Raw genomic sequence first — 24,695 nt, 5'->3', positions numbered from 1 at the left:
TTTGCCTTTTTCTAGGGCCGCTCCCGTGGCATGTGGAGGTTCCCAGCCTAGGGGTCTAATCGGAGCTTCAGCCGCTGGCCTACACAGCCACAGCAACACAGGATCCGAGCCACGTCTGCTACCTACACCACAGCCCATGGCAATGCCAGATCCTCAACCCACTGAGTAAGGCCAGGGATGGAACCCGCAACCTCATGGTTCCTAGTCGGATTCGTTAACCACTGAGCCACGACAGGAACTCCGCAATCCACTCTCTTAAAACCCCTTCTCAGACTGGCTCCTTGAGTTGGAGCCGAGGGAAGGCAGCAGCTCTTGGATGGTGACTGTGTTAGGACGTTGATGATCTGGGCATGGCCTGGGTATGTTGTTACTTAGTACATGCTCTTGGTTCCTTGAGGAGAGCTGGTTTGTCTGTGAATTTGGAAGTGGCTTTTGCTCAATGAGATTGAGAATCACTGGGGTGTAGACAGTTCTTTTGTTTGCTGAATCCGCTTTCCCACATGCCGGGTGTTCCCCAGGCCCGAGGCTTTAGAGTCACAGCTGGGAGGGACCAGGCAGTCCCTGGTCAGCTGTGAAGTGAGCTGGGAGCTTGGCTTTTCTCTCAGGAGGGTGCTTGTTTGCTGCTGCTCTGTTCCGGTGATTTACAGTATAAAACTAGGCACTTTCTTAGATTCCCTAGGGGAGCATGGTAACTGGCTTATGATGCTTCTAACTTTGCATTGTTAGAATAATAACTGGCAGAATGTGTCATTTCCAACGCGCCTTGTGCTGTGGCAAAGGGCTGGTTCCCAGCCGTGCTGGGCCTTAGCATTTATTTCCCAACCCTTACTTCCCCTCAACCCATGGGGCGAGGCGTGGCTTTTGGTCACAAAGATATTGTGGGCAGAGAGGAATCAGAGGACCACACAGCAAGGGAGGGCTGAGGGAGCACTGAGCCAAGGGGTCAGGGGCTCTGCAGAGCAGACCTGTTGTGTACACCTGCTGGTTCCTGAGCGGATAGCATTAGCCATTAGATGTGAGTGGTGTCCACAGTGATGACCTTGCGTCATAATGGGGGGAGGGGGATGCTCTTTGTCACTGAAGAAATGTTGCCTGCCTTATCAGGAAACAGAGGATGTTGCAGCCATCAACTTGGTTACAGCCATCCCAGTGGTGAACCATGAGAGAAATCCGGGGAGAAGCAGGATGCCTGCCATCCAGCAGTCAGTCAGCAGCCGCAGCCACCCGCTGAGGAGAGCACTGGGAGGAGACTCAGATGGGGAAGCACAGGATGCCGGCCCCAGAGAGCTGAGGTGCAGATCAAAGAATGATTTCAGTGAGCCCAGACACCTGCATCTTCCCATACGTAGAGAAGCGCTAAGGGAGTCCCCTTTGTGGCTCAGCAGTTAACGAATTCCACTAGGATCCATGAGGATGCGGATGCAGATTCGATGCCTGGCCTCACTCAGTGGGTTAAGGACCCGGTGTTGCCGTGAGCTGTGGTGTAGGTCACAGACTTGGCTTGGATCTGGTGTTGCTGTGACTGGGGTGTAGGCCAGCAGCTACAGCTGCGATTGGACCCCTAGCCAGGGAACTTTCATATGCTGCGGGCGTGGTCCTTAAAAAAAAAAAAAAAAAAAAAAAAGAAAAGCGTTGAATTCTTTGAGCTATCTGGTTTTCTTTAAGTAACAGTAGTCTTTTGATACTCTGGCTACATGATCTTTGTTGGAAAAACTCTTGTGTATTCTGGTTCCTCCCATACCTCTTTGGAGCTGTCTCTGAGCTACTTGAGAGGCTGCATCCAGGCATTAGTGCTCAGTTTTTGTATAATAACAGAATTCTCAACTTTTATGTTGTGTGTTTTTTTTCACTTCATAGTTTCAATCCTTTTTCTTTTCTTTTTTTTTTTTGGTCTTTTTGCTATTTCTTGGGCCGCTCCCGTGGCATATGGAGGTTCCCAGGCTAGGGGTCCAATCGGAGCTGTAGCTGCCAGCCTACACCACACGGGATCTGAACTACGTCTGCAACCTATACCACAGCTCACGGCAACGCCGGATCCTTAACCCACTGAGCAGGGGTGGGGATCGAACCCACAACTTCATGGTTCCTAGTCAGATTCATTAACCACTGGGCCACGACGGGAACTCCAATCCTTTTTTTTTTTAAAAAATGTTTTTAGGGCTGCACCTGCAGCCTATGGAGGTTCCCAGGCTAGGGGTTGAATCGGAGCTGTAGCCATAGGTCTATGCCACAGCCACAGCAACGCACAATCTGAGCTGCTTCTGCGACCTACCCCACAGCTCACGGCAATGCCGGATCCCCGACCCACTGAGCAAGGCCAGAGATGGAACCTGAATCCTCATGCATGCTAGTTGGATTCGTTTTCGCTACACCACGAAGGGAACTCCAGTTTCAATTTTATGTCCCTTTTTTTTGGTAGCATATGTAAGTTTTTAGTACTCACTGAGCAAGGCCAGGATCGAACCCACAACCTCATGGTTCCTAGTCGGATTTGTTAACCACTGAGCCATGGAGGGAACTCCTATACTGAGTTCTTTTAAAAATCACTTACACACAAAAAACCCACAAAAACAACAACAAAAAAAAAACAAAAAATCACTTACAGTTTCACAGTTGTAAAGAATTATTGTGAAGGAATAAGAACTGTAGCCTTAGTGGGTTTGTGGGAAGAGTCTTCACTGGGTTGTAGGTTGTGTCAAAGATGAAGGGTTAATGTGAGCAATTTTTGCCTTTGTTCCTGCTTATCCAGAAAGTGTTGATTCGGTTGGTTTGAAGTTTCGGAATGAATCTTTTCTCAGTTGTTCTATTTGTTCCTAGTTGCAGGTTAGGATCAAGAACACACAGAGGAGTTGAGGCTCTGGGCAATAAAGTGGCTTGACTCCTTCATGAGGTTGTTGCTCTGGGTTATTAAATACAGTCTGTCTTTACTGCAGAATGTGTTAGTTATTCTGATGTTAGGCAGAAAGGGAGAGTCAGATGACAGGCAACAGTGATTCCCAAAGAGAATCTTAATTTTATGAAAATTTTTGATGGCTTCTGGTGGAGAGTGCCAGGTTTGCAGGCTGCAGCACTGGACTGCCTGGGCCGTACCTGGGCCGTGGCTGTCCATGTGTACAGTTTAACTGTCCTTTCCTGTGTAACCTCCAGATTTCCATCTGCATCAACTGTATTAAAACAATCTGCTTTTGGAGTTCCCATCGTGGTTCAGTGGTTAACCAGTCCTACTAGGAACCATGAGGTTGTGGGTTCGATCCCTGGCCTTGCTCAGTGGATTAAGGATCTGGCATTGCCGTGAGCTGTGGTGTAGGTCGCAGACGCGGCTCGGATCCCGCGTTGCTGTGGCTCTGGCGTAGGCTGGTGGCTACAGCTCCGATTCGACCCCTAGCCTGAGAACCTCCATATGCCTCGGGAGCAGACCAAGAAATGGCAAAAAAGACAAAAAAATAAAAACATAAAAACATAAAACAGTCTGCTTTACAGTATGTGGTGTGAGGGGCTCTTCCGTGAGCTCTTAATGCCTTTTGGGATGAACGATTATGCCTCCTGGAAGTGTAACAGCCCTTCTTCTGTTCATGCTTTTACTCTGATCTGATCGTCTTAATCAATTCTTCAACTTGTCTTTAGTAGGTGAAAACTTCCATGATTGCATGAAGGTGAAACGCGCTGGCTGTTGGAGCCTGTGCCTGTGTGTAAGCAGGACAGGACTGTTGGGGTGAATGTCAGAGCCATTTGAGGGACAGGGAACACCTCTCTGTCAATATCCTGATCAGGCAGTAGCGGGTTAAGCAGAAAATGCATGTTAGTTTTGTTTCATGTTTGGAGTTTGAATTCTTCTCCCTTCCTCTTACGTGTGGGTTCCTCAACTTAGACACACAGAAGAGAGCCGTCAAAAGCAAGCCCATCAGGTGTCGCCGTGTCTGGGTTAGCAAGGAGGGACTGCTGAAAAGGAAACGCTTGTTTCAAAGTTTGAGTTCCTGACAGATTTCCAAACTTTGACATTTTGTCTTGAGAAATCTGTGCAGGAAATGATGTCGAGGGCCTAGGTGTTTACTTTTGGTGACTTTGATTTGTGTTGAGTGTCTGCTTTTCGTTGTTGGGGGAGAAGGGACCTCACAGGGGGTGACTAGAGGGAGGAAGTAGGCTGTGGGTGGAGTGGATGTTTGGCAGGGTGGGCGTGTGTTGCTGTATCTTTGCCTTTAATTTTTGGGAAAAAAAATTACTTTCCCTGAGTCTTACTCAGGAGGTAGCCTCGGTGCCTCCCAAATCATCGCTTTAGGAATTTAATTTTTGCCTTCGCATTGATGACTGGTCCTGTTTCTTCTAAACCAGCATCTGCAGTGTATGTTGGATGCAGAACCATGGAAGACAGCATTTTTTTAACTTGGCTTCTCCCATGTTTAATTTTTTTTTGTTTGTTTTGCTGAGTTTATGGCACGTACAAGTTCCCTGGACAGAGACTGAACTCACGCCACAGCAGAGACCCAAGCTGTCGCAGTGATTCAAATCCATAACACAATGCAGCATAGCGGAACTCCTGCCATGTTCTTTTTTTTTTTTTTTTTTTGCACTTGCGGCATGTGGAAGTCCCCAGGCTAGGGGTCGAATCCGACCTACACCTGCTGGCCTACACCACAGACGCAGCAACGCCAGATCTGAGCTGCATCTGCAACCTGTACCACAGCTCACAGCAGTGCCGGATCTTTAACCCACTTAGTGAGGCCAGGGATTGAACCTGCATCCTCATGGACCCTAGTCGGTTTCTTAACTACTGAGCCATGACTGGAATTCCCCATTTGACTGAAAGGAACTTCCCAGCTTCTGGAGCTTAGAGCCATATTAACATAATGGTCCCCCCCGCTCTCCCGGGCTGTGAGCCTGGGGTCCTTCCAAGCCTGGTTTCTTTGTGATTTTCCAACAGAATCTAGGCTCTGTTCTCTTGATTTACTCACACGTGAACTTCGGTTGGGAAAGACTGGATCAGTGTTTGTGCCAAAGTCTCAGTTCATAAAGGCTCTTAAAGCAGGAGGCAATGGCAAGAGTGTGTCTCCTGTGCATGAGCCACCTGGACTTCGGGCTGGGGCCTTCAGAGCACAGGGGACGGGGACTGGCTGCCAGCAGGGCTCCTTCATATGGAAGCAAATTTCTCAGCTTTCTTGTGCTGCCTATTTCCTTATTCGTCTTAGGCCAAGACTCACTCGGTATTTTGTCAAGTGTGAAAGCCCTGGTTCTATTGTTTATCCTCAGTGTATTAAGTACAACGCGCTAAGGCTTTATCGTCTTTGTAAAATTTGGGCTTATGCTTAAAGCTGTCGTTTCTTTTTCTTATAGAAGATAGTGAAGAAGAGAAGAAATCTGCGTATTTTTCTTTTTATTATGCTAATAATAAAAGGGAAGCTTGTGTTGAGAAGAACTGGCACAGCTCATGTTTCTAGTAACGCTTTTTTCCTTTACTTCTAGGAAAGCACCAAAGTAGTTCAGCCCATATTTTTGGGGAAAATTATTGCTTATTTTGAAAACTACGATCCTACTGATTCTGTGGCTTTGTACGAAACCTATGGCTACGCCGGCGGGCTGAGCACCTGTGTGCTGCTTTTGGCCATCCTGCACCACTTATACTTCTATCACGTTCAGTGTGCGGGCATGAGATTAAGAGTCGCCATGTGCCACATGATTTATCGGAAGGTAAGTGTCACTCGGTACCAAAGTGTGTACTTCTCCTGAGACATCGATGGCATTTTGGAAAAAGTAAATATAACGTTTGAATAGGACATTTCCCCAGAACTGCATTGTGAAAACCTCAAGTTAGATGCAAGGTTACGGTTCAGTCAAACGAAGCTCGCTCCCTACTGCTCAGGTGAGCCATTGTCCACCTCTTTTTCTTCCTCTTCTCGTGAACACCTGGTAGTGTTGCCTGTGGGAAATCCGATCTGACCTGGCATGTTTGCTTAGATCAATGTAAACATCTCCCAAAGCCATTAATTTGCGGGTTTGATTAGCCTAAGAGAATTGTCCCCTTACAATGTCAGCTATTGTTGGTGTTAAACCATAGATGCAACCTGAAATTCCAGAAATGTGGGAAAGACCAATTTCCTCGTGCACTGCCTTGCATCTAGAATGTGGAAGGTAAAGAAGTAAGACACTTCTTTGCAGGTTACAGGTGGGCTGATTCCTTAGGGCAAAAGCTGGTGCAACAGAGAAGCTCTGAAAGGCCCCTCAGAACATTTGTGGTTTATGTTCAGGCCCCACCTCCTGATCCTGCGAAGAAATCAGCTTGGGAATTATAAATGGAACGGCTGTTAAGCTTATAGTCATAGTTGGTAATTTTGAATGATTTTGTGGGATGTCTCATGTAAGAATGATTTGTTATTTACCTCCATTCCATGGCTTTGGCTTCTGCTTTTGGCTTTTGATCATTGAGGTTTTTTAAAAATTATTATTATATTATTTTTTGTCTTTTGCCATTTCTTGGGCCGCTCCCGCGGCATATGGAGGTTCCCAGGCTAGGGGTTAATCGGAGCTGTAGCCACCGCCTACGCCAGAGCCACAGCAACGCGGATCCGAGCCACGTCTGCAACCTACACCATAGCTCACGGCAACGCCGGATCGTTAACCCACTGAGCAAGGGCAGGGACCGAACCCACAACCTCATGGTTCCTCGTCGGATTGTTAACCACTGCACCATGACGGAACTCCTAAAAATTACTTTTTTAAATTATTCATGTTGTTGTGCAGCTATCACCACTATGCATCTCCAGGACGCTTTCTTCTTCCCAAACTGAGCCTCTGCATCCACTGAACACTAACTCCTCAATCTCCTCCCCTCGCAGCCATCACCATTCTACTTGTCTCTATGAATTTGACTGCTCTGGATGCCTCACATAAGTGGAATACTGCAGTGGTTGTTGTTTGTGTCTGTCTTATGTCATGTAGCACCGTGTCTTCAGTGGTTGTCATTTATGTCTGGCTTGTGTCATGTAGCACCGTGTCTTCAGTGAGGGAGTTCCCGTTATGGCTCAGTGGAAATGAATCCAACTAGAATCCCTGAGGGTGTGGGTTCGATCCCTGGCCTCGCTCAATGGGTTGGAGATCGGGTGCTGCCGTGAGCTGTGATGTAGATTGTAGACATGACTCGGCTCCTGCATGGCTGTGGCTGTGGCTGTGACATAGGCCAGCAGTTGCAGTTGGATTTGACTCCTAGCCTGGGAACCTCCATGTGCTGTGGATGCAGCCCTAGAAAGACCCCCCCCCCAAAAAAATTTCCTTTTTTGGCTGCACCCACGGCATATGGAAGTTCCCAGGCAGGAGTTGAATCTGAGCCACGTCTGTGACCTACGCCACAGCTGTGGCAATGCCAGATTCTTAAATCACTGCACTGGGCCAGGGAGCAAACCTGCGCAGCTACACTGCAGCGGAAAGACATTCGTAATAAAATAGAGGAGGATGGAGAGTCATAAACATACCAGGACTCTGTGGTTTGACTGCTTGTGTATGAGTTTTCTTCTTTGTAGATGATATCCTTACATAAACCGCTGTAAGCCTAAGTTTCCTTATTTTTTATTTATTTTTTTTGTCTTTTTGCTATTTCTTGGGCTGCTCCTGGCGGCATATGGAGGTTCCCAGGCTAGGGGTCGAATCGGAGCTGTAGCTGCCGGCCTACGCCAGAGCCACAGCAACGCGGGATCCGAGCCGCGTCTGCAACCTTCACCACAGCTCATGGCAACGCCGGATCGCCAACCCACTGAGCAAGGGCAGGGACCGAACCCGCAACCTCATGGTTCCTAGTCGGATTCGTTAACCACTGCGCCACGACGGGAACTCCAGTTTCCTTATTTGTAATAGCACCTAACTCTTACGGTTGTTGTGAGGATTATTAAATGAGTCAATCTGTGTAAAGCCTTTAACATAGTGCCTGGCATTTAGCTAGTGTTCAGACACTCCTATCATCTTAAGTCTTGACTCTCAGTCACAGAAGGGTTGAATGCATATAATTAGATGAAGTAACAGCTTGGGTGCTGAGTGGTGCACAAGGGTACCAGCTTAGTGGTTTAGGACAGGATCCCCCGATTGACTGAGAGGGGCACGCGCGCGTGTGTGTGTGTGTGTGTGTGTGTGTTTGCGCAGGAGGCAATTTCGGAGAGCACTAGCATCCTGGGTAGATCTAGAAAGGAATATTTGGGACTGGGTGATGGAGGGCCCTGATGAGCTTAAGACCCTTGGATTGATTTTTTTTGGGAGAAGCGAGGAGCCCCTGGAAATATTTGAACAAGGTAGTGAATGATCATGATTTAGGAGAATGCATCTGAGGCCTGTTGTACAGGGGCATGAAGTGCTAAGCGGCCCCTGTGGAGACGGCCGAAGGAGGTTAGGTCTGGGAGGTGTGGTTTCAGTATTTTGTGGCCATTTCTTCATTCATTCACTCTTGCGACCTGGCCCATTTGGTGAAGCATTTTGTTCTCATGAACTGCTGCTGATATCTCACAAATGAGAGTTATGGGGTTTTGTAAGAAAATAATAATCAATTGTCTTATTTTGTCTCCTATAAGTGAACTGATCTAGTACAATAATGGGGCAGAAATAACTGTTGGACAAAATAACTAGAGGAATTCACCTGTAGCCCTTTAAATGCATGGCAATATTCATGAGAGAAGGAGAAAGGAAGAGTAGAAAGGAGCTGCCCTGAGGGATTAATTCCTAAGGGAGAAAGGTGCTAGTTAGGAAGTCATAGTTGTCCTCAGTAAGAATCCACAGAGCCCGTCAGTCTTGAACTGCGTGGGTCCTCTTCTCTTATACGTGGATATTTCCCTCCCTTCCTTCCTCCCTCCTTTCTTTTTAGGGCCACACTCAAAGCATATGGAAGTTCCTGGGCCAGTGGTCAAATCAGAGCTGCTGCCGCCAGACCACGCCACTGCGGTAGCAACACCGGATCCGAGCTGCATCTGCAACCTACCCTGTGGCTTTTGGCAACACTGAATCTTTAACCCACTGAGTGAGGCCAGGCATTGAACCCATATCCTCATGGATACTAGTCAGGTTCATTACTGCTCAACCACAACAGAAATGCTACTAGTCAGGTTCTTAACCCGCTGAGCCACAACGGGAACTTCTCGAAACTGTTTTTTAAGCATTGCAGTTTTTGCTGATCATGATTCTAAAATTTGGGAGGAAATCCCCGGACGCCATCATCCTGTAATGCAGGCATCATGTTTGCAGATGCTTCCCCAGTCTTTATCTATCCACACGTACTCATAGAGCTACAGTCTGATCAAGTGTCCAGTTTTGTCACTGCGTCCCCTGCACGCTCACCGCCTCACTGGCTGCATTGATAGTCCATCCACTGGGCTGCCTGTGTTTGCTAGTCTTAGGGGAGAAATTGTCTCTGTTCATGGCCTTATGTGGAATGCCTCTTTGGTTCATGATTTGGGCTGAATGTGGCATAGTTATCTTCAGATGAGATTTTTTGTTGTTATCATTTATGGGAGTCTGGTATGGCTGTGCCCTTCTCCACTTGAGCTGCGGGTCTCATAGTGACAGTTTGTGTCGTACCCTCGTGGAGGGTGCTGTGTATGACCCGGGGTGACAGGTTTTTCCTCGCTCGCGAGTCTCAAAGCAAATTGCCAATTCCTGTTTCCTTTCAGAAATTCACCACCACCAACAAAAAATTCCTATACCCTTCCATCAAAAGTTGTGGAACTAGGAGTTCCACGGTGACTCAGCGGGTTAAGGATCTGATGTTGTCACTGCAGTGCCCTGGGTCGCTGCTATGGCTTGGGTTTGATTCCTGGCCCAGGAACTTCCACATACTGCAGGTGTGGTTAAAAAAAAAGTTAATATAACTGAATTCTTAATTTTGGGGTTTATGATACACTAATACTGAGTCTTTTGTTTTCATATAAATAAAATTCAGTTTGTTTTTACTACTTTTTAATTAACTCAAGTGTAATCATAAATGCATATATTTGTGCACTTAAGGGTTTTCCGGTTTTTTTTTTTTTTAGTCTTTTCATGGCTGTACCTGCAGCATTGTGCACTTGAGTTTTGACAGCTGTATACTTTGAAAATCTGATGTCTGGGTCAACTTGGGTTTATTTTTATTATGAAGACTGCTTTCTTTTTTACTTTAGGTTACATTTTTCTATTTCTTTTCATGTATAGGACTTTAAAAGTACTTATTGGATGCTATGAAAGGTCTCCTGCAAGTCTGCATTGTGATGTTCTTCTGAAGAATGTTGAATTCTGCCCGGTTTCTGGCTGATCACTTTGAACTTGTGTAGGCTTGGTTTTTGTTTTTTAATTAACGTATAGTTGATTTACAAGGTTGTGCCAGTTTCTGATGTAGTGTATAGATTTGGTTTTATGCTTTGTTTGGTTAGGTCTTTGAAAGTCCTAAGGTGTTTTTCCCCAAGCTTTTCTTTCTTTTTTTTTTTTTTTGTTGTTGTTGTTGTTGCTATTTCTTGGGCCGCTCCCGCGGCATATGGAGGTTCCCAGGCTAGGGGTCCAGTCGGAGCTGTAGCCACCAGCCTACGCCAGAGCCACAGCAACGAGGGATCCGAGCCGCGTCTGCAACCTACACCACAGCTCACGGCAACGCCGGATCGTTAACCCACTGAGCAAGGGCAGGGACCGAACCCGCAACCTCATGGTTCCTAGTCGGATTCGTCAACCACTGCGCCACGACGGGAACTCCTCCCCAAGCTTTTCTAACTTAGATCAGACCCCAACTTTCAAGCCCTGCATTTCTTTCTTTCTTTCTTTTTTTTTTTTTTAAGGGCCTCATCCACCACAAAGGGAAGTTCCCTAGGGGTTGAAGCGGAGCTGTAGCTGCCAGCCTACCCCACAGCCACAGCAACGCAGGATCCTTAACTCACTGAGCGAGGCCAGGAATCAGACCCAAATCCTCATGTATACTAGTTGATTCATTACTGCTGAGCCACAGTGGGAACTCCCAAGCCCCAAATTTCTTGTGGGTCTTGTCAGGCCTTGGTGTTAGTATTTTCCAGGAAAATTCTTGAGTAAGTCCGTCTCAGCAGTCTGGACGTTTACATCTGGAGAGTTCTGTGTGTGTGTGTTTGTGTGTGTGTGTGTGTGTGTGTGTGACACATGGTGGGGGGTGTGAAGAGTAGGGCGAGGGCTACCCTGTGCGTTGTAGGTTGTTGAACAGTGTCTGTGGCATCTACCCCCTGGATGCCAGTAGCTCCTCTCCAGTTGTAACAACCAGTAATGTCTGCAGCCATTACCAAAGGTCTCGGATGGGGTGGGATGGCGAGGGATGCAAATTCTTGGCTGGACCAGGACTCTGAGGTCTCACTCTGTACCCGTTTTAGTCTCTGTGTCCTGCCTGCTGCTCCATACAGTAACAGCTTTCTGGCCCGCCTTGGGCCATCCTGTCCTGGGCCTTTGCAGCCCACTCTTTTTTTTTTTTTTGTCTTTTTAGGGCTGCACCCACGGCATATGGAGGTTCCCAGGCTGGGGTCCAATCAGAGCTGTGGCCACCAGCCTATACCACAGCTCACGGCAGCACCAGATCCTTAACCCACTGAGCAAGGCCGGGGATGGAACCTGAAACCTCATGGTTCCTTGTGGGATTTGCTTCCGCTGCACCACAACGGGAACTCCACAGCCCATTCATCAGCTAAGGCCTTTGCAGCAGCAGCCCCTTCCTTTCCCAGAGGCTCCTGAGATCTTCTTCGTTGTAAATGTCTTTACTGGCAGATGCCTGACTCAAAGGTGCCAGCTGTGCTGGCTGACTCAGTCTCTGGCCTCTGCCGAAGCTCCGTGGGGCTGCTCTGCCCTTTGGACTTCAGTGTGCTGTTATTGTTGGAAGATTATTTGCCAGCTGAGAGCCAGGGTAGAGGTAGGTGGTGGTCGCCTCGTGAATGTCCTTCTCTCAAGGTTCAGTCTTGCCTGGTAAGATGGTTGCTTACGGCAGAGGTGGAGCCAGGGCTGTTGGACTGTCAGTTACTCAGTCATTCGTCACAGCAGCCGTTTCTTCCCTGCTTTTATTTTATTTTTTAAAGCTTAATTATCATTTATTTCAAGCCTTCAACATCCAGTGTTACCATCACATATACATGTTCCAGGTTGCTTACTATATTCATATATATCCTTTCCAATTGCAGACTAAACAAAGACATGCATTTAGAGCTGTATTAATGCGTTAAAGCAAAAGAGAACATAATTTAACAGCAAGAGAAATTGTAACCTATTGGCACAACATTGGAAATCAACTATAATTTAAAAAAATCCTCGACTTCCATACAGTGTTTGATAGAGAAAACACTGGTTTTGACATGCTGCCTTATTTTATTCAAATACCAGTCTGATCACACATGGTCCAAGAACACTGAAATAGTAAACCAAATACAATGACATGGTAAAAGATTGGTCTTTAAACATCATAGCCAATGATGCCAGGCTTGCCTATGCTCTCGCCGACATAAAACCACATCAGTACCTCGGTGGCCACCAATCCATTCAGCAGAACTTCCTTAACTGTGAGCTGTTTGAAGCTACCAGTTTGAGCCCTATTGACTATTTTTTTCAGGCTCTGAATAGCTATAGGGATCTCAGCAGGAGTTGGAGGAACCAGCTCCACCTAGGCCTAGTGCCTAAATTTGGCCGGTTGAAGGTTTGAGTTAAATCACAGCAGCATTAACCAGGGCTGGTGCCTTCTCCATGAGGTTTCGGGCAAACTGGGCCATGGTTCTAGGAGTGAGGCTGGCTGGCTGAATGTCACCGGCCTCTTCCCTTCTTTTAATAGCAGAATATTTATGGGCCTTGCTGCTGGGACTCTGTGTTCAGTACAGGGCGTGGTGGATTGACCTGCAGTACCTACCTGTTCAGACGTCTCCCCACTGAACCGATGAAAGGTCAGGGCGTATGCTGGGCTGAGGCTCACCAAGTTCTGGCACGAGTCCTCTCTGTGCTTAGTAAAAACCCAGAATCTCAGTCTAACCCCACACCTTCTTCCTTGGCATTTTATTTATGTATGTATTTTTTTTTTCTTTTTAGCACCCCTGCCCCCGCGCGCCTCCCCCTGCGGCATCGGGAGGGTCCCAGGCTAGGGGTTGAATCAGAGCTACAGCTGCTGGCCTACACCACAGCCACAGCGGCATGGGATTCGAGCCATGTCTCTGACCTACACCACAGCTCACGTCAACACTGGATCCTTAACCCACTGAGCGAGGCCAGGGATCGAACCCTCATCCTCCTAGATGCTAGTTGAGTTTGTTTCCCCTGGGCCACAATGGGAACTCCTCCCTTGGCATTTTAAAGGAGGAGACCTAGAAATCTGTACATTTAATCTGTGCCCCAGGGAGTCTTTTATTTTTGCAGGGCAGATGTTGGGGGGGGGTTGTCCGTCCATGGCATGTGGGAGTTCCTGGACCAGGAATTGAACCTGCCCCACAACAGTGACCAGAGCTGTAGTGGTAACCACATGACATCCCTAAGGGCAGAGGCGACGTGGGGTCCCTCTGGGAAGGAAAAGGCAGCGTGAGTATCTGGACTCCTTTCCCTGGGATTTGCGCTGACATCATGACTCATACTTAATTTTAAGAAGAAAACATTTTTTTGTGCGTGAACAGATGTTTATTTCTCCTTCATTCTTTATCTAAGATATAGTTTTTTGGTTGATGATTATTTTCTTTTAGGCCTTCAAAGGTAATTGTTTTAAATTAACCAATTTTATTAGTTTTGTCTTTTTTTAAGGTTTTTTTGTTGTTTTGTGTGTTTTTTTTTAGGGCTGCAGCCGTGGCACATGGAGGTTCCCAGAATTGGAGCTATAACCACCAGCCGATGCCACAGCCACAGCAATGCCAGATCTGAGCCACCTCTGTAAACTATACCACAGCTCATGGCAACGCTGGATCCTTAATCCACTGAGCAAGGCCAGGGCTTGAACCTGCATTCTCATGGTAACGAATTGGACTTGTTACCACTGCGCTACAATGGGAACTCCTAAATTAACAAATTTTAAACTTCTAACTATGGAAAAATAGTCAAACATAGAACGGACTGCTTTTTTTTAGCGTAAAATTCAGTGGTGTTAACTATATTCACATTGCTTTGCATCTATTGCCACCATCTGTCCCTCCAGCTCTGCCCTCCGAATGACAGCTCCCTGGGGAATTTTACTTTGTCTTAGGGAATTTGCCTGTTCAAGGGACCTCAGATGTGTGGAGTCACATTGGTGTTGTCCTTGGATGACTGGCTTATTTCGCTTTGCATAATTTCCTCAAGGCTAGTGTAATTTTTTGGAAGAGGTTGGGGTCAGGCATTTACTCAGTATTCAGTGGAAGAAACTACTGTTCACCGTTATCCACTGTGGCGATGAGCTTTCAGTTGGTTGGGGAAGAAGAGGGGACTGCACCTGCTCTGGCTGCCTCTCCCAGCGAGCAGCTCTGCCTTGGGTCTGTTTTGAAGTCCTCATCTCCTCCTCCCTCGGGGACTCATTAGATGAGCTAACCGGGTCGTTTTCTTTGCTTGGTATCTCTGGGACTTGGCTGCTCTGGGCACCCGGCTTCTGTTTGGTATGTTCCACTCCAGTGAGTAGGAGAACCGTGGGATTTAGGAAAATGGAATTTGGCAAAGGCTTTCTGGGAAGAGTTTTTCCTCATTGCTCTGTGCATTTTTCTCTTAGTTCCTTTATGTGCATCCCCAAGAGAAATTAAGGCATTGCTGCTCTTGCCATGTGTGGTTATAAAAGTATATGTTGTGAATGAATCATTATTTAGGTAACAGCTAAATAATGAGAAATTGCTTTTGTAATTTTTTCTTTCTGCCTGCTGCACAGATTTCTTCATTTCTGAAAGCTTCCAAGATGGTGTTTAAGGGAGGAGTAATGCTAGTTTCTTGATATTATGGGTGTGCACTGTTGGTTACTTTAGGTTTGCTGCTTTTCCAACCTCCTCAAGTTTCAATACTTTGATAAATGGAAAACATTAGGAAACAGGAAAATCAGCCTTCTGAAAAGTCTCATTTTGACAAATTCTCAGTGAAATTATGTACCACAGGTGAGTTTGTAGCCCACATTTTCTTTCTTTCTTTTTTTCCCCTTTTACAGCTGCGCCTGTTGCACACGGAAGTTCCTGGGCTAGGGGTGAAGTGTAGCTGCAGGTGCAGTCTGTGCCACAGCCATAGCAATGCCAGATCCCAGCCTCATTTGCGACCTACACTGCTGCTTGCGGCAACACCCAATCCTTAACCTTAACACTGAGCAAGGCCAGGATCAAACCTGCATCCTCACAGACACTGTGTCGGGTTTTTAACCCTCTGAGCCACAGTGTGAAATCCTGTAAACGGGCATTTTCTTTCCCTCTTGAGTATAGTTGCAACAAGAAAAGGCAACACATGGCCTCATGTATAAATGTTTACAACTGAGCATGCCATTTTTAGGAAGATAGGTTTTAAACACATCTGTTTTGGTGTTTTTTTTTTTTTGTTTTTTTTCCTGTCTTTCTGTCTTTTAGGGCCACACCTGCAGCATACGAAGAATCCCAAGCTAGGGATCTAGTCGGAGCTATAGTCGTCGGCCTACGCCAGAGCCACAGCAACTTGGGATCCGAGCCTCATCTGCGACCTACACCACAGCTCATGGCAATGCTGGATCCTTAACCCATTGAGCAAGGCCAGAGATTGAACCTGCAACCTCATGGCTCCTAGTCAGATTCCTTTCTGCTGTGCCATGACAGCAACTCCCCACTTCTGTTTTTTGTATTTTTTTTTTATTTTTAGAAGTGGAAACATGCTGCGTTAACTGAGCATGCCATTTTTAGGAAGAAAGATTATCAACACTTTCCTGTTTTTCAGTTTTATTTTTAGAAATGTAAACATGCTACAGGTAAAATGTCGATAGAAATCTTTTTTCCTCCCCTCTGGTGGGGTATAGTTGTTTGTATTCTTAGCATCGTCTCTTGCTTGCTGAACCCTAAAATGTACATTTATACATGTTCTCGGGTTTTTTCACACTCTGCATGGTTTTTCCTTCTTCCTGTTGCCCTATCAGCTCACCTTTGCCGCAACTATTTTGTGGTGTTCATATGTCTCTTTTCCCCTCTCTTGATTGCTAAATCAGACAGGGCTTGGTTTTCAAAGGAAGCAGTTGGTGGTGGAAGGGTTTGGGGGTGAAGGCTCTTTCAGTCATTCTCTGGGGATGTGACCTCGCTTTGAAAATGTGTGAAATGGCCTGATGTATTCGTTGCATTGATATCGTAGACTTTATTAATGGCATTGTAGCCATTTTCCTAAAACAATATGTATTGACCATCCCTTTACTCACGGACACACCATGAGTGTTTTTCATGTTCATGGATTCAGATTTTCAGTTCATTGATTCAGATCTTCTAGTTGCCAAGGACCTGGGGGGCACTTCTGGCCCCCCACAGTGAGGAGTGGTCTTTTGCATGTAGTATGGTCACCAGCAAACGTGGCTCCCTCTGTGGCAATTATCAGTATGGGAGGGCCTGGCCAGGCTCTCCTTGTCTTCATCTTGTAGGAGCTCCAGGACCTGGGGGGGCTTCCCAGGGCACTGGAGAGGCCAGCATCAAGACGCATAGCCCTGGAAGAGGGGAACAAGGTCAGGGAATGAAGGGAAACGCAGCCTCAGAGTAGGTATCACAGCCCCCACCCCAGTGGTTCTCAGGGTCCCCATTATCGTGCTCAAAGGCTCCCAAGTCAAGTCTGAACATAGCAGTCTGGCCTCGGGGCTCCAGTAGTTATCTCGTATAATGGTAACGGTGGACTGCAGAAATTAAATGAAAGCTAATGGTACTTCAGGAGGTGAAAGCCACCTCCTTCCGAGCTCTCAAAGAGCTTCCCAGTAGGTGTGCTAGGTTGTGTGCCAGCCATGGAAAACCAGCCAACAACCACCAAAAAAAGGGCAATGGAATTTTCAGATTACAGAGCAGCAGGTGTTTGATTTTGTATGGATTTTGTTTTCCCTTCCCTTCAATCCGTTTGTTTTTTTTCCCCTACAGAACTATAGAGGGAATCTGATTAGTTTTATAGAGCTCACCTGTCGTGTTCATGAGTCTGAAAGAGATTCCTTGCTTCTCCCCTCAAAAGCAGAGATGAATGGTTTTATTTTTAGATTATGCAATCATGAAAGTGGGTGTGACAGCATTCGTAGTCAACACTATGGGAAAAATACAGCAATTTTCTGCTCTAGGTGAGCTGAACAGGGTTCTCACTGTAGTTGCCTGTTGGAGTTGCATATTCTGACTGGTTGAACTCCGGGGTAGGGCCGTGAACCGGGAAGTAAATACAGAATGCAGAATAAGTGACCTAAATGCTTTCTGTTCTGAAACTCCTGCAGGTTCCTACTCCGAGCCTGTTTACTCTGACTCAGAATGTTATTGAGCCGCGTCCTAGTTTAGAAACAGCACTAGCTAACGGTGAGATAGTCGATTGTTGAAGGCATAGCCTGACGGCAAAGGACAAGATAGAATTATAATATAATGTAGGGAAAACCCTAAAAGCATGGCCCTTTGGAGCACTCCGTCGGGGTTGGGGGGGGACCCCCACATGCTGAGGGGCAATGACATTGGGTAAGAGTCACGTTGGTGACGAGGTTCTGCCTCATGAGGGTGGTGAACTGTGGTTTGCACCTTGTGCTCTAAAGGACTCTTGGAAAAGAATTTTTTTTCCCCCTAAATGCCTTAGTATCTTTATTTATTTATTTATTTATTTATTTATTTATTTTACAGAATAAAATACATATATTTAAACACAGTTACATTCATACAGATTATTATATCATGGATCTTAAACAGATTAAGTGACTCCCTCTGGAGAAGTGGAATGGAAAATACGCTGAGACAAACAGGAAATTTATTCTATACTTTATCCCATTTTGTATGGCTTTCATCTTTACTATTTAGTATTATCTATTACATCTCAATTTTTCTTTAAAAATTAGCATTATATTAAAATTGTGTATATTATGCAACTAAAATTTGATATTTAGCTTGTTTTCCAGTTTTTATATATTAACAAATAGTGGTACATTGAACTGGATTAAAGCTAAACCTTTGGAGACATCTTTCACTTCACAGTGTGTGCACATTTGAAACCTGTTGCTACACCAGATTCTTTCTAGAGATAACTGTTTACATTCATTTCTTATAAAATGAGATGGCCCCATCCCCAAGCTTGGATGGTATATTTAATGTTTTTTTTAAATTTGAGTATTTGTAAATTTTCATTAGCCATTTGTGTTTTGTGTAGTGAATTTCCTGTATATATGTTCTTTGCTCTTTTAAAGATACTGATAGATGTTTTTATTTCTTACTGATATTTAGATGTTATTGACTTTGGGTTTGACATACGTGGTGCCAAATGTTGATTCCAATTTGTTTTGTTTGTTCTCACAGTAGAAGTATTTTGCTCTCACAAGGAAAACAAATGTGACCAAATAGTATCCTTTTGTAACATGTCAACAAAACATTAGCATTAATTTGTATGTTTTTTTCCTCTGCAGTGTATATGAAGTTTATTAGAACGAAACTTGAATTTTGTGCATGAGGAACAGTGTGTCAACGGGAAAAAAAAAAAGCACAAGCTAGAGGTGGAGAGTTAGGTTTTATTTAGTGGACTTTGTGAGGATTCAGGCCTGGGACACAGGATATTCAGATCACTGAGAGCCTGCTCCCAAGAGGCAGGCAGGGTGGGCAGCCAGGTTATATAGGGGTTTTTGCAATAATGACTAGGAGCATGAAAAAGTGACTTAAAGAAAACTACACATCTCAAATTAATGAAATGAAATGAGTGCTTTGCTTTGTATGGGAAGCTGTAAAATCTGGGCCTATTAAAAATGTATTTCAGGAGTTCCCGTTGTGGCTCAGTGGTTAGCGAACCTGACTAAGATCCATGAGGATGTGGGTTTGATCCCTGGCCTCACTCAGTGGGTTAAGGCTCTGACATTGCCATGAACTGTGGTATAAGTCACAGATGAGGCTGAGATCCTGCATTGCTGTGGCTGTGGTGTAGGCTGGCAGCCGCAGATCCGATTAGACCCCTAGCCTGGGAACTATCTATCATATGCTGCAGGTATGGCACTAAAAAGCCAAAAAAAAAAAAAAAGTTTATTTAGCTCTTTGGGGCCAGCATCCGCTGCTCTCTCTTCCTGAATCTCTTCAGGCTGCAGCCTGCTGTTTCCATCCTGAATTCCCCCAGGGCTCACCATCCAGGCCGGCTGTAAGGTCATGGCTCCACGGCTGCAATATCCTTTGTTTGCTGATGATGTGGCAGGCAACGTTTCTTCTTCATTAGGATCACTTTGCTTCATTCAAAACAAAACAAAGAACTGTCAGTCACGAATAGTTTCTTATCTGTAAAACAGGAAAAATTCTTGCTTTGTAAGCTTTTTTTCTTATTTAGCGTCTGGCTTGCAGTAAGTACACAAAAATCGGTAGCTATTTTTATGATAATGATATAAATGAATATGACAGGTCTTTGCACTCAACTAGCTGATAAGACCCAAGGGCAAAAGACATATAATTGATTACTCACATTTCTTATTTCCCTTATGATGGTCCCCCCCCCCATGGTTTCACATTGTTAGGAGTTCCCTGGTGATCTAGCAGTTGGGAATCCGGTGTTGTTACTATTGTGGCTCTGGTCACTTATGTAGTTCATTCCCTGGCCTAGGAATTTCTGCGTATTGCAGGCTTGGCCAAAAAAAAAAAAAAAAAAAGGAAGAAATAAGTTGTTAATTTCCAAATAGTTGGCTTTATAAGGTATATCTTATTATGGATTTCTAATTTAATTCTCTTGTCATTGGAGTATGTTCTGTGTAACATTTTTACATTTAGAAACTCATCGAGATTTACTTTATGGCCCCAGCATATGGTCTGTATTGGTGAACTTACAATGTGGCTTGGAAAAAACTGACTTACCTTTGCTGGGCGTGGCGTTCATAAATGTCACTTAGAGCAGAGCAGGTTACTTGTTTTTAAGCAAATGTTTTGTATTCTTACTGGTTTTTTTTTTTTTTTGTCTATTTGTAGCAGTTACCAAGAAAAAGTACGTTGAAATATCCAGCTGTGACAGTGGGGTTTTCTGATTTTTCTCCATATTTCTCTCTGCTTTTGTCACATGTATATCAAAGCTCCGTAGTTGTAAACTGACAGCCTTATCTTTTATTTCTTGGGCCGCTCCCGCGGCATATGGAGGTTTCCAGGCTAGGGGTCGAATCAGAGCTGTAGCCACCGGCCTACGCCAGAGCCACAGCAACTCGGGATCCGAGCCACGTCTTCGACCTACACCTCAGCTCACTGGCAACACCGGATCCTTAACCCACTGAGCAAGGGCAGGGATCGAACCTGCAACCTCATGGTTCCTCGTCGGACTCGTCTCCAACTTATCCATAATGGGAACTCTTGACGGCCATATCCTTATGAAATGTCCCTCTTAATCTCTGGTAATTCAATTCCTTGTCTTTAAATCAACATTGTCTGATAGTAACCACTCCTTGTTTCTTGTGTGTGCTGTTTGCGTGCCCTATCTTGTCCCATCCTTTTACTTTATTTAAAGTGCATCTCCCGTATATAGAAAGCTGGGTCTTTTGTTGTTGTTAATCCAGTGTGGTAGTCTCTGTCTTTTAATTGGAGTATTTGTCTCTTTGCATTTAGTGTAAATACTGATGTGCCAGGGTTTAAGCCTTTCACTTTACTATTTTCTATTTGTTTCACCTGTTTTTTTCCCCATTCCTGACTCTTTCAACAATCAGATAATTTTTAGTATTACATGTGGATTCCTCTGTTGATTTGTTTAGTAGTATCTCTTTTCATGTTTGTAATTTTGCTTTAGAGATCAAAATAGGCATCTTCTCTGTAAGTCTTTTTTGTGTATTAATATTGGAGTACTTAATAAAATGTTAATCTATATTAATAACACTCTGTTACCCTTTGCTATCCCTTGTGCTATTAGTATATTTATAATTTAAAGATCAGGTTGGCCGGTGATAAAATCTCTTAGACCATCTAAAAAGGTCTTGATTTCACCCTCCCCATTTGAAGGACATTTATTTTTGTTGGTTTTAGAATTCTGAGTTGCCTGGACTGTTTCAGTGGCCCCTAATTCTCCCTTTCTTCAGACAATCCCCTGGCCAATCATTCTGTAGTTTAGTTTTTCTGATTAACTTTCCTAAATTGCAAAAAACATTCACTGCTCTGGATTGCCTTCCAAACCTTCTAGCTATTTCCTAGACCGCGTTTCTGGCCAGATTTTCCCTCCTCCGAGTCTCTGCATGGCTTCCTCTCACCCACAGTGACCTTCTCTTCTCTGCATGTAGTTTCTCCTCTTCATCTTCCAAGCTCCGCCCTCGCCACAGCGTCACTTGTGGAAACCTGCAGTTCCTTTTGCTACTGAATTTACAGTTCTGTTCACTTTTGAGTTACAGGTGTTTGTGCATATCTTGTCTCCTCTGTAAATTCAGGAGGACGTGATGCACCAGTCCCTGTATCTCCTGGAACAGCTGGTGTCTTCCACACAGAGAGTAGATAATAAATATTTGCCATTTATTACACTCACAGGAGTCCTATGATTTTATGCACAGTATGAAGTTGTTTCTATTCAATTAATAAGGAAACTAACACCAAAGTGTCAAGATGTCACACACAGAATTAATGATTAAATTCTCAATTTATAGACCAGTTCTCCTAATTTCATTCCTTAAGATAGCCGCCCTACTCTCATTTAATTTGGCTCACAGTACTTCAGTTGACTCACATGAACCTACATCCTTTATACTTTCGGTGTGTTCAAATTCAATGAAAAACAGGGTGAGGGGTTTTGCTTCTGCCTCCTAGCTTCCGTTTGCTGTGCTTGAGGGCGTGGTTGCTGCCACGTTGAGGAGCTGATGGATGAACCAGGTCCCTGGAGCCCTGCTGTCCCATCCTGCTCCTCTTGACACCACTCAAGTCCCATGAAAACATACCTCATTTTGCTATGTTCTAAGAGTGACTTTGTGAGAGTTCTGTTGTGGCTCAGTGGTAATGAACCCAACTAGTGTCCATGAGGATGCAGGTTCGATCCCTGGCCTCTCTCAGTGTGTTAAGGATCTGGCATTGCTGTGGCTGTGGTGTAGGCCAGCAGCTATAGCTCCAATTGGACCTCTAGCCTGGGAACCTCCATATGGTACAGGTGTGGTCCTAACAAACGACAAAAGAAGAGTGACTTTGTATCATTTCTCTTTCTGGCTCATATTTTAGGCCCTTCGCCTGAGCAACTTGGCCATGGGGAAGACGACCACGGGCCAGATAGTCAATCTGCTGTCCAACGATGTGAACAAGTTTGACCAGGTGAGCTGTACTTGAGGGATCCTTTTTCGTTTCCTGCTGATTTTACTGGGATTGATTTTAGCTGGCTGGGAGGTTCGATGCCAGTGTTTGGGTTGGTCAGGAATCAGTGGTTGACATAGGACAAGGGTTCTTTTTATCCAGTGCTCATCTCGTCTCTGTGCAGCTTAGAGGTAATAATGTATATTGTCCCATGGAAGCGAGTTTTATTTTCCAAGTAATAAAGAGGCAGCCGTGTCCCTGAGGGTCCCCCTGGAGGGCCCTTCCTGGCATGTTGTGCTGCTGTTGCTGCTGGACTGTCTGCTCCTCGTCCAGGTGGTGTGGGCTGGGGGCAGGGACTGTTCCTCCCCCTGTGCCCTGTTCACTGCCTGCTGCCCAGGGAGCCTTTGGGAAATCGTGCCAGATGGGGGGTCCCCAGTCAGACGCAGCCTGCTCTCCGCTGTCCCCACACTCTTTTTTTTAAAAACATGTATCTTATAAATATATTACGTTACCCACTAGTAATTGATGGATACTAAATAATACAGGTTTACCAGGGCAGTGGTGGCTGAATTTGGGGGCAGAGAAAATATGGAGAAGCCCTGAGCTCATCTCTCGTGTAGACAAAATTGAGATCTTCCTTCCTGCTTGTCCGGTTCTCCTTGGAGGACCCTGTTTTGGGCCCTGTGCTGCCCCAGAACAGCTTCATCTGGGGCGGATGCTTGGATCTCTGCTTTAGCAGGTGGAAAACCCAGTGTCGTCATTTCTCTTTAGGTTCCTGTCTGTTCTTTCGGAGCAGCTTGTTTCTATACTGTGTCCTTAGTGTTTTTTGGTTTGTTTTTGTTTTTTTAGGGCCGCACCCACATCATATGGAAGCCCCAGGCTATGGGTCAGGTCCGAACTGTAGCTGCGTCACAGCCACAGCAATGCAGGATCTGAGCCGCGTCCGTGACCTACACCACAGCTCGTGCCTACGCGGGATCCTTAACTCACTGAGCAAGGCCAGGGATTGAACCTGCATCCTCATAGATTCTGGTCGGGTTTGTATCCCTTGAGCCACAACGGGAACTCCTTGGTTTTTATATAGTCCTAAGAGGCTTTGTTTTTTTCTTTTTAAGGTAACGGTATTCCTACACTTTCTGTGGGCGGGACCACTGCAAGCTCTCATAGTGACTGCCCTGCTCTGGATGGAAATAGGAATATCGTGTCTTGCTGGAATGGCAGTTCTAATTATTCTTCTGCCTTTGCAAAGCTGCTTGGGGAAGTTGTTTTCCTCACTCCGGTAAGAGAAACACTGCTTTTAAAAATAGGCAATATGTACATGGTAACATCTATAGTCTAAGTGATGCTTTTCTTCAAAAGCATCTGTTTGATCTCTGTGCGTGTTGTAGACCCTTCAGGCTTATCCACTGGAGGCTCCAGCCTTAAGCTAAAGGCTGGTCTTAAAGGGGAAAGGCAAAGGTATTCATTTGCTGGCTTCCCAGACTAGCTTTTCAGGCACCGAACCTGAATAAATATTGTCCACCATACAGAATCAATATTGTCCTTAAGCAGAATTTGCCTGTGTACTAAGTACCTCACAAAGCCCATTTCTGGCTGGGTATATTTTTGTTATTCTTACATTAGAGCCATTTACAGTTATATATGTTCCCGTCTTGTATGTTTTTGTTTGTTTTAAATTGCTGTAACCATGGCAGCTGGAAGTTCCTGGGCCAGGGATTGAATCCAAGCTGTAGCAGCTGTGACCCCCACACGAGGCCAGGATAGAGCCTGCACTTCCACAGCGACCCAAGCCACTGCAGTTGGATTCTTAACCCACTGTGCCACTGGTGGAATGTCATTCTTTTTGTGTGTGTGTGTGTGTGTGTTTGCCTTTTATGTGGCTGCTCCTGTGGCGTATGGAGGTTCCCAGGCTAGGAGTCTAATCCAAGCTGTAGCCGCTGGCCTACACCAGAGCCATAGCAACACGGCATCCAAGCCTCGTCTGCGACCTACACCCCAGCTCACGGCATTGCCAGATCCTTGACCCACTGAGCAAGGCCAGGGATCGAACCCACAAATTCATGGTTCCTAGTTGGATTTGTTAACCACTGAGCCATGATGGGAACTCTGGGAATGCCATTCTTATCTTGCTTTAATTCAGTGTTTCCATTAAGTTATCAGCATCCTAAGGGCAAGTCAGTCTTAATTATGTTTTCTTAAAGCTCCACATTCTCAGCAGCATATGTGATAGAAAGTGGCTGGTGGCAAAGAGCCTCGTGGTGATGAGTTAGACCTGAAGCAGGTCCCAGAGGGTTATAGGAGGGTCATTGTCCAGGTTGTCAACGTGATGGAGATGCTGTTCTGTTGGAGGACATTGAGGGTTTTTGTGGGGGTGTGGCGGAGAGGTTCCTTTATGCACGGTATTTTTCTCTGCTTGGG

At 45.5% G+C, this 24,695-nt stretch overlaps 1 protein-coding gene and 1 pseudogene across 2 annotated transcripts in view; one reads left to right on the top strand and one right to left on the bottom strand.

Moving 5' to 3' along the window:
* Positions 1-24,695, top strand: part of ABCC4 (ATP binding cassette subfamily C member 4) — a 220,683-nt gene that overhangs the window by 43,008 nt on the left and 152,980 nt on the right. Inside the window, exons 4-6 of one of the 2 annotated variants that reach the window (XM_021065786.1) lie at positions 5,458-5,682; positions 22,209-22,298; positions 23,393-23,556. In XM_021065786.1, coding sequence (XP_020921445.1) covers positions 5,458-5,682; positions 22,209-22,298; positions 23,393-23,556 — 479 coding nt within the window. Of the gene's footprint in view, positions 1-5,457; positions 5,683-20,303; positions 20,417-22,208; positions 22,299-23,392; positions 23,557-24,695 lie in introns of those variants that run through there. The other variant, XM_021065787.1, reaches the window with a different exon arrangement.
* Positions 11,469-13,735, bottom strand: LOC110255844 (annotated as a pseudogene).

Source organism: Sus scrofa, chromosome 11, assembly GCF_000003025.6.
Source record: "Sus scrofa isolate TJ Tabasco breed Duroc chromosome 11, Sscrofa11.1, whole genome shotgun sequence".
Classification (NCBI taxonomy): Eukaryota; Metazoa; Chordata; class Mammalia; order Artiodactyla; family Suidae; genus Sus; species Sus scrofa.
Note: the sequence above shows the minus strand (reverse complement) of the source record. Positions and strands in the feature narration are given on the sequence as shown.